We start from the raw sequence: 16,293 nt of genomic DNA on the forward strand, positions 1-16,293 counted from the left end.
CCTTTGCCCCCACCACTGCTTGTGGAAGCCTGCTTCTTCCCTTTGCCTTTCTTGCCTCCTGCCACCAGTGCTACATCCTCATCCTGCTCAACTGGCTTGGCTGCCCCAAGCTGACCTTTCATGATCTCTGTCTGAATGCAATCATCCCAAAACCTCTCCCATGTGGGAAGGGTCTCACGTGCACAAACCCCATCAGCAAAGTTCAACCATGAACGGGGGCGGCCATTCACTGCAATTCGCACCAACTCAGTGGGTGGAATGGCCTCTCCAATCGCTGCCAACTCATCTCTCACATTAGTAATCTTTGTGAGATATCCAGCTGCACTATCATTACCCATCTTAATGTTCTTCAGCTTCTCCTTCAGGACCATCTTCCGGTTCTCATTGGTACTCTGGTAGAGATTGGACAATGCTGTCCACATCTCATGGGCATTGCTCTTTCCTCTCACATGAGGAATGCAATGGTCTTTGATTCCGTCTAGAATCAGCCTCTTACCCTTGTTGTTCTTTTTAGTATAAGCTGTCAACTGAGTAGCATCAGTAGGCACAACAACAGGGTTCTGTGTGGTATGCACCATGATATCTCAGACTTCTGCCTCCTCAAAGATACTCTGCATTCTCTCCTTCCAAACGCTGTAATTTATATGCCCATCCAGCCTATCCTCCACCCTCAATCCCAATGACATTCTGTTGTCCTAAAACTGAAAATAGCACTGCTGTAGTAAAGATAAAACTGTTGTTTATGAAAAAATCAGCTTGCTAGAATTTTCTGAGTGAAAAATCAGCAACTGTAATTTTTCCTTTTGCTGTCCCAAACTGCCCTTCAGCACTCAAGCTCTGATACCATGTAGAAATTTCTGTTTTCCCACCCCGATTTTCAGTTTCTCCTTATTTCTCCCATATAGTTAAATGCCCTTTCCCATAACCATACATTTAACAAGCTGAAAAAATAAATTTGCTGAAAACACAAATTCTGGAAATTTTACAGAATGCTGGAAATTGCAGAAATAAAAATCAGCAGTAATAAACAGCCATTAAAACACATTTAAACACTGAGATTTTTGGTCAATGTGACCCTGGAAAAACCCCCTACAACTCTTGGGGAAAACCAGTTTGAGAGGTCTTCTTAATTTCTGAAAATTGCCTTTTACAGTGAGAAATTTTCAGCAAAAAATCAGCAAGCAAATTTACAACATATCTCTTTTCCCATGCTTCACAGCAAACTGGAAATTACAGCAAACAGGACAGCAATAAATGTTGTACGGTCTCTTCGATTTTCGTGCCCACTTTCAGCATTAAATGTTGCTGTATGGCCCTCGTTTTGCGTGCAGAAAAACCAGCAAACTGCTCCTCGATTTTTGTGCAAACCTCTCCTCGAAAATCGTGCCAAAATCTGCCTTTCACTGTGTGTTGAATCAGCTGTACAAATCTGCTCAACCGCTACCTTGGAATGTGTGCCAAGCTGCTGTCTCCTTCTCCTCCCTGCTCAGAAATCTCTCTTGCTCTCTTGCTCTCCTTCTCCCAATCTGCTCATGAAAGAATTGAATCGAATGTGATCTTTTCCTCCTTTTCCTCCCTTAATATAACTCCAAATGACTTTTGGGTGACCCAAGTGACTTTTGGGTGATCTCTAAATCCAATGGCTGAAATAGATTTAGATCAATGGCTGAGATTAAATGCTCATTTAAATCTCACTTTTTATTTTTTAATTCACCCCACTTTAATAAAGACCCACTTAGTCATTTATTTCCAAAGTCACTTTTCCTTTCTAATTTTTCATTGACTTTATAAAAGTCACTTTAAAATTAGACTTAGTAACTTTATCACTTAAAGTCACTTTTAAATTAGATTTAACTTTATAAAATTATAAAGTCACTTTAGGAGAAAAATTAAATTCTTTTGGACACTTTTCCCTAGGCCAAAGATCAAAGCCTAAGGGAACCACCTGTCCTCCGGTACCAAATTTCAACAGATTACATCTCCTGTGAAACCTTTGCAATCAATGTTTCTGTTATATGGAAGGTAATGGTAATGTCCTTCCCCTTCCTGATTGGGAAATGGTTAGTTTGAAATGTTGGAAACAGATGAGGGTGGGGGAGCAACCCTGGGTAAAATGTGGAGAAAACTACAGTCTTCTTGGAAATATGATTGCTGGCCTTAGAGATAGGGGCTTATCATTTTTTTGTTAGCAGATAGACTTGGTTTTAATGGCATTGAAGTACAGATTTGGGAGACCTGTGTTAGCAGCTGAGGAATAGCCATGTAAGGATACAACAAGAAGGTAATCAAATGGTATGGTCTTGGAACCATACAGGAGGAAGGTACACACCAAAGTTGGGTTATAAAGTGCTCAGGGAGGCAACAGTGTATAAGAGCTGGAATGGTGATTTTATATGATATGGAAATTTAAGCATCCACACAAGGCTGAAATTTTCATATGCTTACTCTTAGAGACAGAACACCTACCTGGGACTTTGCATATGCAGAGGAAACATTGGTATGGACCTGGCAGGAGTTCTCTTTGTCAGGTATGTGAGGGATCTCCTTATCACTTGTTTGTTTCATGTTGATATTCTGGTTCCGTATGGAAGGAGATTGAAGGTTTTATAGGGCGCTGGAATGTCTAGAAACAACTGTCTGTGAATCAGTGTTGTTAAAATCGCGATAAAATCGCGATTTTTATCCCAAAAAATCGCGGGCTTTTTTTATAACGATTTTTTCGAAAAAATCGCGATTTTTATTGAAAAAAGCGCCGAGGCGCGGGGCAGCGGGCTTTAAGTTATGAAAATCGATTTTTTATTAAAAAAATTGAAAAAAAAATGAAAAAAAAAAATGAATATTTTTGTGCCAAACGCTTTTTTCCCGCTTTTTTCCGCTTTTTTCCCGCTTTTGCCGATTTTTTTCCGCTTTTTTCCCGGCGCCGATTTAATCCCGATCGCGCTTTTAACAACATTGCTGTGAATGATTGCCTCAAAGATTGCCGTCATAATGTAACTCTAAAGTCATTTAAAGCTCTCCCACTCATCATAGCCTGGGGGATTTAGTTGAGTAGGAATTCTCCTCTATTTGAAAACAGATTTATACCTCCTCAGGAGTGTGCTTCTCAGAGTAGGTTGATTCTCAAAAGTTTTAAACAGTGATGGGAAACCTCTTAGGGTTGTGGCGCTTGAGGTTATTGACAAATTTGAGCATTAGGCATACTTTGATGGGGCATCTCAAGGGGAACCACCAATAGGTGGTGCTGGTGGGTTCATATTTTAATTTTCTCTGACACACTTTATAAAATTCAAAACTGGTAATGGTTTGAGCACAAACAACAAGGCAGAACCCTTGGCACTCCAATTGAAATTAACTTTAGCTGTACAAAAAGGTGTCAATAAAATCGAAGTGATGGGAAATTCTAGGGTGATGATGGACTGGATCAATGGTTCTAGTTGTATGCTCAACTTTATTTTGAAACATATATTTGAAGAGCTTTCAAATATCAAATTGCAAATTAAAGAGATATCATTCTGCCATGTCTACAGAAACAGAAATATGACAGCAGATGCTTTGTCAAAGGAAGGCTTGCAGATGGCTCCTGGTACATTGCACATTTAGGAGCATCGAGAAGGTTGACTGACAGAATATGAGATGTCGGAGTTTCTTTTGTTTTTCTGCTGATGGAGTTACTATCTAAACACAATTTTGTTATGATCTTGATACAACAGAAAAAAGTGAACAGGCTTGACTTGTATAATGTGAAGAAAAGATACTAGATCATTTTAGTACAAGGATTCAACAACATGATAGGAAATATAGGAGATGATAGTTCAGGGACAACTACAGTACTGTTTTAGGAAGAAGTGGTATCTGCTTCCTTCAGTTTTGATCATGTACATGAATGCCTGCTGTCATCTCCAAACATACTTTTGCTATCTCAAATAAAATTACGTTTTATTTCCTGTGGGATAAAAAAGTCGGAAGTTTATTGAAGGGTAGATAACTTTACCGCGTAATATCATAAACCAAAAGTGCTCCAGCTGCTCCCCGGTAGTAAGATCTGGTTATGGAACGGAATGACTCTTGCCCTGCCTAAAAGCAAGGAAAAACATGTGCTTTTTAGATCAATGTCTATCTCTCTTATCAATATTGGAGAAACACTAATCTGCTTGCATTTAAAGTATCCTGCCTTCCAAGCCCCTTCAGTGCTTCACTTTCAAAATCACTCAGAATAGTTCAATTAATCATGAAAATTCATAATGGTTTTTAGTTCCTTGTCAATTTCATCATCCATTATGTCCTAAAATATTGAGACAAAATGTTTTAGAATGAAAATAATTGAAAAGGGATTACAATAATTAATAAATTTAATCAAAAGTTGAAACATAAATGGAACCATCTTTACCAGATAACTTCAACTTCAGTCTTTGAGGTGTGCTATGAATTTTATTTTGTTTTTTAAGAAATGAGAAGGAAGAGTCTTGGTAATGGTAGAAGGAATCTATGGTGAAAGGGTGCATACCTGCTTGCAGGCAAGATGCAGAATCACATGGACGCATGAGATTAAAATTAGCCTTTAGGTAGGGTGAAGGGCCAATTAGCTGTACAATTATAGGATTTGAAACCCACCTATCAAGCCATATGGGATTGGCTTTCGAGAAATTGAAACCTGCAAGGTCCTTTGAGCTCTCGGTACTCACACAGGGGTATTTTGTAATGCCTCTCTTCACAGATAAAAGGAATCTAGTGTTTGAAGGAGGCGTGTCCTTCATGAGGATATGGTGCCTCTTATAAAGCAGTGGAGAGTGAGGTTTGACCAAATGGAAGATATTCCTTCATACCAGCTGTTATCAATCAGGCTTCTAGCCTTGCCTCTTGAGTACTAGAATTGTAAAAGTACTTGAGGCCATTACAAATAACCGGAGGAGGTTGTTCATCATCTCTCGAGAAGCGAATGAAAGAAAGATGGCACAAAATCAAAGAATCTACTTAGAGGCAGGTATGGAGAAGAGCCTGCCAGCATCTCTCAGATTGAATGTGTTTGATTATTTCTAGAAGCAGCCAGTTAACTGTACGAACATAATCTTCGAGTGTAGGGTTTGCTTTGTGCATGGGTACCTCACAAGGACTTGCTCAGAATGTGTTTGGTTATTCCTAGAAGCAGCCAGTTAACTGTCAGAACATAAGCTTCAAGTGTAGGGTTTGCTTTGTGCATGGGTACCTCACAAGGACTTGCTCAGAATGAAAGCACAAAGTGCAGAAGAAGAATGTCAACCCTACATGGAAAAAAGCACCAGGGTACAAAGGGAAGGATGACAAGCAAACCACACTATGAGTTAATCCCTCTCAGACTCTGGTTAAGTAAGACAAGTACCAGCAGGCGCAGGAAAAAGAGACATGGAAGAAAGAAGGAAGACCAAGTAGAGGAAGAATTTAGGAAAGCAATACAAGTCAGTCATTTGCCAGATGGAAGAAAACACGGACAAACAAGGGATCAACCTTCAGAGCAACAAGTTGGCAAAAGGGTGCTTTCACTCAAGCCGAAACTGTGTCAGCTAAAACTAAAAGAAGTCAAAATATCCCCTTAACTGATCAAATGAAGCGAAGGAAGAGAAGGAAGACCCAACTGTAGGCATGAATATGCTATAACTAACTCCATTATAAAATGGGATAAAGGTTTGGACTCTTGCGAGAGAAGCCAGAAAGAGGGTAAGAAAGAAGAGGTGGTGATAGAATAAAAGGCGCAATAGACAGTAACAATGAATAAATCTAGGAGGACCAAGACTCAGCATAGCTTGGATGACACTAACCACATTTAGGAAGGAGGGGGGAGAGGGATAAGGAACCAGGTTCTTGGAGACAACAGTTGAGACATGGTGTATATATTGGAAAGAAAGGTTTTCCTAGACAAGAAAACGAGGATCTGGATGGCAATAATAGGTGAACAATTGTATCAATCTCATGTAATAGGCATTAGGTCCTGCATCGATAGCAGGACTGGCTTATAGATTAGATGCAGTAAATAGATTAGACAGTTTCCAGAAATAAAATTGATTGCTTTAATTTCAGAGCCTCCACTTTCTATCTGATTTATAAGGCTTGTTTGCACCATTTCACTAACACATAAGCCTCACATGAACAATGAGATTGATTCTAATTTAGCAGTTCCTTTTGTTACTATCATGGCTTCTAAGTGATGCTTCTCACAAGGACACGTACACATTCACAACAAAACCCCAATCCAAGATTGAAGAGCAAGATAATATACAGTTGAAATCACATATTCAAGACACAATGAGAATGCTTACTTTCATCCATGAATTGATATGTTCCATGAGATGAAGCCAGGTTATTCTAATGGCAGCCCTATAGTGAATGCCAACTTTTGGCATTTATTTCCATTCATACAAAAACTATATAAAAAGGAGGAGAAAAGGCGGCTAGAAAGTTTCCAAGGATAATAAATGTGAACCCACCACACTCCCACTGTATACTATGCACAATGCAATGTATTAATGTAGTGTCAAGATGGAATTGGAAACGAGAAGGGTAACAGTTACAGAACAGGACATGAAACGGTTCTCCTGGTCAGGTTTCCAGTAACATACAATAAAACAGCTTAGACAGGATCATATATCAAATTGTAGATAAGGAAAATAGGCACTTCCAATGAAAAGAAGGCAGTAGATGCATATTAATTATATTAGAGCTAAATGTTGTGCCTATCATCTGGTGATCTCATTATGTTTTTAATTCCTCCAAAATCATGCTAAATGAATATGGAAAGCTATACGAATCCTAACATTGAGACCACATGCACTTAATTCCATTGGCAGGGAACAGAAAACATATGTGTAGCCTCAAAATTTGGCCTAGTCTTTTAAAATATTACAGCCAGGTATTTTCATAGGTTACAAGATCCCTTTTTTGAAAACCTAAAAATTGCTAATAAGCCCATATTACAGATACCCTGATTCAGCGAAACAATGGATGGTGAAGTGTGTGGCAAAAGATTTTGAGGATGCTTCAATTAACGCCCATCCATGTCTTGGCCAGCACAGTGAAGCAGCAGCCCTGTCCCAGTGTTTTACAAATTAAGGAGCTCACAGGAGAGAGGAAGCATCACAGGATCAAAGCCTAAACCAATTTTGGTGTCGTTCAAGGAGAAGAGGAAGGTTACAGTTCAGTTATTCTCTTTCATGGAGGTGCATCTCTGATTGTGAGATAATGTCTGGGGGCAGAAGGGGTCGCAAGAGTCAGACAAAGGAGAGAAGAGGAATAGAATGTGGTAGAGCTCTTTGACCTGAACATGAAGGAACTGCAGAAACAAGAATTTACATGAGACCGAGGCAACAATAGCATGGACTAGGTGATTTTTACAGAAGGATCTCAGCCACAGGAAACACAGGATTGCAGGAGGAAAGGGATTGGCCAATTCAGGACCCATGCCCACGAAGAAATACTTAAGCTATGGCCACAACTGAGAAAGAAAAGAAGAACAAGGAGAGCATGGAAGGACTGGTAGAACTAAGAACTCGGAACATTTAACGGTGACATTTGGGACCCTAACCAACTCACCATATCATACCTTAAAGGTCACGGAGTGGCCAGTGACAAGACACCCACTTTATGATAGAGGAAATATGATGGACACGGGCATAAAACTGAGGATGCCAGACCTGGCGGCATTGGCCAATAATCAATTGCAAGGGCATCCCAAATGACAATAATCAATTGCAAGGGCATCCCAAATAACCGTAAACCGGATTGAAGTGGTCAATAGGCTGGACATGCTGCAGAGGAGGACATCAATCCACCTCCAACTTAGCTAAGTATGTGACTATGGCACTCCTGCTCAAAGTATTTGCTGGAATCTGGATTATGTTTATGGTGGTTTCTCATGTAAATTCAAGGGATACCATCAGTATCCCAAGTATGTGGCAGTTTAGACTTACAGTTTACTATAGTTTTAAACAAGTGTAATGGTTAATCTCTTTAAAAGGAGTTGAACTTGAGAAAATCACAAAGGCCACAACAACAACTTTTATACATATGTATTTTGGCCATCTGAGACCTAGCTAATATAAAATATTAAAATAAAATATTTGTCAAAAATCCAAGGCATATATGAGTCAAAACAAAGATTCACTTTATTAAGTAGCCGTCAAAAAGTTAAAATCAACTGATTTCATTTGGAGAAGTCTCTTTAGACTTTTTGGGGTATATAACTGTTGGTCATCTCAATTTTTCATATTTTTTTAATGCATAAATGGATTCAGCGCTCTTATAAACCCGATTTGGAGAAGTCTCTTTAGACTTTTTGGGGTATATAACTGTTGGTCATCTCAATTTTTCATATTTTTTTAATGCATAAATGGATTCAGCGCTCTTATAAACCCGATTGCATTCTAGATTGTGCAATCTCAATCATTGATATCTAAAATTTCAGCAATACTTCTAAAATTTTAACCAGATTTAGGCAAAAATGGTCAGAAAAAAACAACAAAAAGCTCCAAATCTAAATCATAAGATGTTACGACTACACTATTTCATTTTACAGAACCCTACACCACAACCCTAACCCTAGGGGCATAGACAGAGAAACAAGGAATTCCAGTAACAGTATCCTTACAAATTCAAAAGCGGTTAAATGATCTGAGCTACAAGAGAGTGTTCACATGTTTGATTCTCCCAGAGTTCAACACACACCACCACATGCACCAAAAAAACGCCTAATGAACCCAAAAACCCTAACAAAATTCCATTACATATCAATACTTGGGAGATGTTCAAAACTCACAGTATCCCATATTTGAAGCTTAATTGGCTTGTTGCGAATGGTGATCATACGCGCTCCGAACTCGACACCAATCGTCAAGTCATGGACTGGCTGAAAGCGTTTATCAGTGAACTGTAATAGCAAGCATGATTTACCTACGCCTGATATACAAATCAAAACATCAAAATCATCAATAAATCCATAAATTCTTAAATTAATCAACTCAGAGGGTATTAAAGGCCGGAAAAAATAAACTCGGGCGATATTAAAGACCGAAGATAATGAACTCAAACGGGTTTTTTCGAATTACCAGTGTCTCCGATTATGATATATTTGAAAAGGTAAGCGTAAGACATCTTCAAACTCTGCAGATTCGACACCGGCTCCTGTGACCTCGCTCTTTCGATTCAATTCACTTGCACTCGTACAGACCCGAAGGAAAGTTTAAATCCAACAAGTGTGTGATGTATGTATAGCATCCATGGATTGTGGGCACCTTGCATCGCTGTTCGGGTTTTTCTTCTCGCATTGGTAAACCTAAAAAAAACTTGACAAGTGTTAATAATTTTTCTATTTTCCAGGGGGTAATAAACTCGCTGGTAAGAGCGAGTCGGTAGGAGTTCCACAGAGTACCAATTTGATACTCTTGCCTCTATGATTTGAAATTTTAATAAATAAGGAATAAAATAATAGGGATTTACATTCGTCGGGGATTGAATTTACGTTTAGATAGTGGTCGTGTGTATTAATTTGGTTGGTCATGTTGTATTAGAATAAATATCCTTATCCGATGGAAACTGACAAATTATTTGTTATGAGCAATCAACATTATTTATTGACATTATTAAAATAGAGTTGGATTATTAAAATCATTAAATTTAAAAAATTATTTAATTTTAAGTTTTAAATATATTTCACATTCTTATTATTATTTACATAAAATGATATATATTTTATAATACGTATATTTTATAAGATGTTATATTCCAGAAATAATGTATATTTTATGATATGTAGTATTTAAGTAAGCGTATATTTTTCGGCCTGGAGTATGCCGTAAAACTGTTTCTGCTTGGCTAAGAGCTCGTCTTCCTCGGACGTAAGGAAACAGGTTAACGGCCCAAGACCCAGAGGCATCTGGCAGGAGTGAAAGCCTGCTCCCTTACGGACCACCAGCGGGTTATTACAGGTGGCATGGTTTTCCTTGATAACAGTGATGAGTCAAACCGACATTCGCGGATAGCAGCCAGAGATGGCTGTCCTCACTGTTGATTTTGACAACTGAGTTTTTAAATTTTGAATATCTTTCACATTCTTATTATTTACATAATATGATGTATATTTTATAATACATATATTTTATTAGATGTTATATTCCAGAAATAATGTATATTTTATAATATGTCGTATATAAGTAAGTGTATATTTCATACTTATTGAGATATTTTATAAAAGGGATGGTATATATTTTAAGTGTGTGTTATTTTTTATTTAATTTTTTTAATAAATGTTATTGTTAATTATTTAATTTTAAATTTTAAATATATTTCACATTTTTATTATTTACATAATATGATGTATATTTTATAATACATATATTTTATAAGATGTTATATTTAATAAATAATGTATATTTTATGATATTTCGTATTTAAGCAAGTGTATATTTCATACTTATTGAGATATTTTAAAGAAGGGATGGTAGATATTTTATGAGATATTGTATTTAAATAAAGAGGTATGTTTTATGATGTAAGAATATTTAATGAAGCATTGATAGGTGTATGCTATTTTTTATTTAATTTTTTTTAATAAATTATATTGTTGATTTTTTTATTTTTTTATTTAAATTATTTATATTTATATATTTTAAAGTTTTTAGTATTGTTTTTTTTATTGGGATGTGAGCTAGGTAAAGAAACGTCATGGGATTCGGGTAGTTGTAATGGTAAGTGTGATTATTAAGGAAGAGGGTGGTGTGGCCACTTCTATATATGCAAATACATGCATCGTACATTAAATGGTAGACATCTCTAACGAGGAGGTGATTGGCATTGTCGTCATAAGTATTTGGAGAAATTAAAACAGGGTTCCTCAGGTCGTCAAGCACGGGACGAGGGTGTTGGTTGCGACTGCAGCGTGGGGAGTGCTTCAACTTTTCTTCCAGGCTTGTGTCCACGCATCCTGGTTGCATTGTTTTTGCTTTTGAGGATATGTCATGGATGGTTATGTAATTTTCATTATGTTTTTGCTCATATGCCTCTACAGCAATGGTGATTCGAATGTTATTTGTAGTCCTTCAGTTGGAATATGGTGTTCGTTGGGTCTTAGGCTTGGTTGTGGGTATTTTCACACCTCTGCCTCACTCCAATTTGGAGATTGGCTAAGCAAAACCCACTTCCATGCCACCATTGTTAGCGTTGTCCTAAGCATTTTATGTTTCGTTTGGAATTAGGGCTTGGGGAACCTCGAGGGCCTGCAAGCCCCCATTCTCAGTCATCCTGGGGAGGCCATGTTTCATCTAAACCACTATTTTTCTCATCTATGGGTTTTCCCTACGATAGTGAAAAGTGTTATCGTCTGGTACAAGGGAGAGGGTCACCTCAATTCCATGTTTTGTTCAATGGCGGAAGCCATCCAAAGGGCAATAGGGCACAAGGGAATTCTCGCTCTTACAGACCTATAGGAACCACTGGAAAAAGGCCCACCACAAAGGGATTGGTCGGGACACCTTGGTCCCTAATCGTCATTATATGGAAAATCTATGGATATGGTCTATTAAATTTATGTTTCTCTATTGTTGTTTGATAAATATCGTAGGAACAACTTATCCGGGCTCTCCAAGTTCTCTTTTGATTGTCCCCAACTGGAATTTTTTGTTGCTCGATCCCAAGTTTGGGTCAAAGACAGCGGGTTAGGCTCTACAGAACTGTTGAGGAGGGCCAACAACAAGAAGGGATGTAATGATATGGTGTGAATATCATCCACCCGTAGAAATAGCTCGGACATAGGCAAAGGGTGAGGTCTTGGTTTGGCCCTCTCTGGTTCCAACAGAGGTAGGGGCAGTGGGCGAACTTCTCGTATGAGTCACAATGCAGCCAACGTCTATTGAACTGACACTCACTCTCGGGTTAGAGATGGCATCAATGAATGGGAATCTGAAATAAGAATTGAGTTGAGACCCAACGAGCAAGACCAGTTAGCAGATTTAGGTGACATCATTCTGAACCCAGGTCAAACTCGAGGTCGTCGCACATTATTTTTTGCAAACCCTGCATGTTTATTGGTTGATGAAAACATTGATGGCAAAGGCTTTGACGCTACCACTGGCATGCAACCCAAGACTCACAGAGGATCTGGAGGCCATCCATAGGAAACTATAGTTAATCCAGTACCTATTTCAGCAGCAGAATGCCCAGTTGGCTTGCATAGAGAGATACATTCCACGCCTGTCGCCAACAGAACAACCAAGAACCAGTGCCAGGGATCCAACCTCGGTAGATCCTTCTGATGAATAGACTCCTTTAGATGCAAAAAAAGTTTTTTTGTTGTTTTGAGTAGGAAGGTAGACAGTAGAGGTTATCAAGATAGTCTTGTTTATGTAGCCCTGATGAACAAACTTAGACAATTTAGATTTTGGACTAGTTATAACTCAACTAGATGGTCAACAGACCTATTTTCCCATTGGGCAGATTAAGGCCATCTAGGTATGGATGCTCATGGTGTATTACCTGTTGAAATTTAATGAAATACTACACTTAAATAAAAAGTTCCTAGTATTGTTTATTATTTTATCTTATTTCATATTTATTTATTAATTTATGATTCACATTTATTTATATTTTATTTTTATTTATTTTATGTATTATTAATTATAATGAAATAAATTTTGTATATACAAATATTTCTATAATTTTAATATACTTTAAACTTATAGATTTTAAGAGATATTGTATAATTTTCATATTATTTAAACTTCTAAATTTTAAGAGAATTTGTATTTAAGTAATGATGTATATATTATGATATCAAAATATTTAATGTATTTTAGCATTGGGTGAGATGGTATTTGAGTTGGGTGGGAAGGGTTGACAATGGCATTACCTCACCCGCAAAGAGGGATTGACATGTCGTCCTTTCACACCTTGTGATGAGACATGTTATTACTACAGTTCATGTGTCTTAGGTCCTTTAGGTGGGAGTTCAAGGTGGAGGAACTAAGTTGTATGTCTATCACGTTTGGTGCATGCTCCACACCACACACTTCATCGATCTTTTTCTTGGTTATTATGGCACTTGAATTTTACAGTATTGTTCATGTTGTCCTTGCATCCTAATGAATCATTGGGCTCTTAAGGTGGCTCTCTAGCCATTGTCTTTCCACAATTGTCATTTCTTCCTTCAATCTAAGTTGGCTCTTGTGCAAGCAACTAGAGTCACTGGTAAGTTTCCATTTTTCTCTCTAGCTTTTTCATTGGGGGCTCTAGCTCTAGTTTTTCATCTTTCTCCTCAACTCCAATTTTGAGCACTATGCCTCCACATCCTCCATTGCATTGGCTCTGGTCTCTTTGTTTGCTAGTGAAATTTTATCAATGGTGTGTCAAAGGGCTCATTGTTGTCATGGTGTAGGAGGACAAGGCTTATAGGGAAGATTGCAAGTGTGAATGCAGGTGGAGACTTCAGCCCGCCTCTATAGGGAATAGATCCCTCCACCGATTAGGGAGCAAATTAATGAAGTTAAAACTGAAGTAGTGGGGGAACACGCTTGCCTTTTGAACTTAGAGGCGATAGATGTTATGTTGGCTTAGGTTCCAAATGCTAGCCACACCAGAGGCCATCAAAACCAACATTTATCTACCATAGATTTGTATTGGCACATGAAACCTTTGTTAGGTAGGGTCTTGCTAGATAGGAATTATGTGAATAAAAGAAATTGTGTTGGTGTTAGACAATGTAGTGTTGTAGCTCAAAGATTTGAAGGCTCAACTTGTGCACATCGAGGAAGTCGTTGATCTTGGCACAACACCAAGCCACCCTTGTCCAGACACCCTAAAGCTTGTTAAGGTTGATGCCTCTACTTCTATCTAGTTCCATATGTTTAGCATCATGTTATTTTTTCTTTTATTTCCAATAACAAGTTTGATTGGACTGATAAGCTTTTACATATTAGCTTTTATAAGCAAAAACAGCTAGCTAAATCCTCTAATGCTTATAGATTTTGTAGTTTGCTTCATTAATTTTGGACATTTTCTTTTGACACTCGAAATTTTTTTTGTTTTGTTGGTGATTTGGTTTTCCATCTGGCAAGTCACTGACACATAGTAGACAATGACTTTTATAACTAATTACTATTAATAAAAATATCAAATTAACATTTTCATTTTAATTTGTTTAAATTTTTCTATATATAAAATTCCCAATTTTATTATTCAAATTTTAAATTTCACAAATATATTAAAATCTATTGGTATTCGTAAATTTCAAAGACTTAGTATTGTTTATTATTATTTTTTATTTACTAATTCATAATACACTTTGTTTATATTTTATTTTTATTTTTCCTTTGACTAGGTATTAGTTTGTCTTTTACCAAAAATTGATGACACTTATCCATAGTTTAACATCAGGAAGTCAATTTTTATTATTATTATTGTTGTTTAAATTTATTTATTTGTAAGGTGATTGGTTGAGGTCTTATTATGAGTTCTTTAGTAACTTCATTTCATATTAGTTACTAATTGTTTTTAGTTTTATTTCCATTTTATTCAACTTTTTTATTTTTTTTTTTCTTTTTTCTATTATTTCTATTTTCATGAATTATAATTTTTTCACAATATTTTCAATTTAAGGTGACTTATTATTATGTTAAAAACATATTTTAATCAATTTAATTATAAACAATTATATATATATATATATATATATATATTAATTAAAGTGCACACATAAAAATATATGTATGCTAATATAATTAATCATATTTCTTAATTTTTGATGATAACATTCAAAAATACAATATTCTATTAGTTAATTTATTTTTATGATAATTTTTGTCTTTGTTACATTTTTTTGTTTATTTAATCTATAATTAATTTAAATAACCAGTACTAACTAATATGTAACTCGAATTTATTTTATATATTAGTAATCATTATAAGACATATTAATTTTATTTATTTTATGCATTAATCATTACACTGCTCAACTTAATGAAAATACACTTTTTCAAAGATTTTAATATTATTTAAACTTCTAAATGAAAATTTTAAAATATATGAATAAATGAAATTGTCGTAGAGCCTTCCAACATAAATACAAAGTATGTGACCTAGAATATAACAAAAGAATACGGAGTAGAATATTATGTGAGATTATTAAAAAGGAGGAACAATGATAGGGCCATCTAGATTTTTCTGAGATATTTAAAAGTGAGGAAACGAAGAGGATAAAATTCAAATAACTTGAAGAGGTGTTAACTTTTTAATAAATATTCTATTCGTACATGGAAAGACAATGTGATGTCTGAAATTTGGATTATTAGAATGGTTATATATATTAATTTTGGATTATTAGAATGGTTATATTAGCAGTTTTGAAGGTTAGTTTAGTTAATTGAATTTTTATTGTTAAAGTATTTTTATTATTGAGAGGTTAGAGGTTCAATTCTCTTGAGGATAGGTTTTGTGGTTGAGCCAATAGGAAGTGATATTTTTTGGTAGATCTGCCTAGTACAAATATTCTTTGGATGTAGTGGTCACCGATCTCTGGGGGCGTGAACCATATAGAAATTAATAAAAAATAAGGAATAGTTATATTGGCAATAATCAAAATAATTATGTGTTATTTGTAATATTGAGAATTTGTCACGTTAGGATAGGGGTGGAGGTTGGAAATGGAAAAACAATTTGAAAACATTTGATTTCATCGATTGGAATGTGTATAATTTTTTATTTTTAAAGAATGTAAATTATGGAAGCTCTATTCTAAAATAGACCATGTCTATCAATGTAATTAGAATTATTGTATTTTTTTAATATGTTTTGGATCTTGATTATTTTTTTACGGATAATTTGAAGTTTTGCTCACGATTCTTTATGTGTGGTTTATTATTTTTGCTTTCCTCGTACCTTAGTCATGTCCATGGCTATGTTCATTTTTTCTTGTGGTTATTCATTTGTGGTGGCTTAGGTGCAGGCAATATAGACAACCTCTCAAATCTGGCTACAATTTCTTCAATATCTAGTTGAATTTCTCCTACTGCATCAATTGGCGTATCAGTCATCTATTGATAACTTCATGAGTTTTCCTCTGATCCACTCCAACCTTTCTTATTGGCGCTTTAATGCAATAGGCCTGTTTTCTTCCTCGGAACTATAATTCCATAGGAATTATAAAGACATCCTATCGTTGCTTTAAAACAAGTGATAATGCGTTTAAAACGCAATGAACACAGTCGTGGCTTTTCTTCGTTCCAAAGGAACAGAGCAACACAATACACAGTCGCGGCTTTTCTGTTCCAAAGGAACAGAATA

General features: G+C 36.1%; 1 protein-coding gene across 1 annotated transcript in view; it reads right to left on the bottom strand.

Moving 5' to 3' along the window:
• Nucleotides 1–9,395, bottom strand: part of LOC149198108 (ras-related protein RABB1c-like) — a 32,876-nt gene extending 23,481 nt beyond the window's left edge. Inside the window, exons 1-3 of the mRNA XM_089406094.1 lie at nt 9,072–9,395; nt 8,783–8,922; nt 3,992–4,074 (exon numbers count right to left, since the gene is read on the bottom strand). Coding sequence (XP_089262220.1) covers nt 3,992–4,074; nt 8,783–8,922; nt 9,072–9,117 — 269 coding nt within the window. The 5' untranslated portion in view covers nt 9,118–9,395. The remainder of the gene's footprint in view (nt 1–3,991; nt 4,075–8,782; nt 8,923–9,071) is intronic.
• Nucleotides 9,396–16,293: the final 6,898 nt, after the last annotated feature.

This window comes from Pinus tabuliformis, chromosome 2_2 (assembly GCF_031772625.1).
Source record: "Pinus tabuliformis cultivar Carrire ecotype Pingquan chromosome 2_2, CPIR1, whole genome shotgun sequence".
Classification (NCBI taxonomy): Eukaryota; Viridiplantae; Streptophyta; class Pinopsida; order Pinales; family Pinaceae; genus Pinus; species Pinus tabuliformis.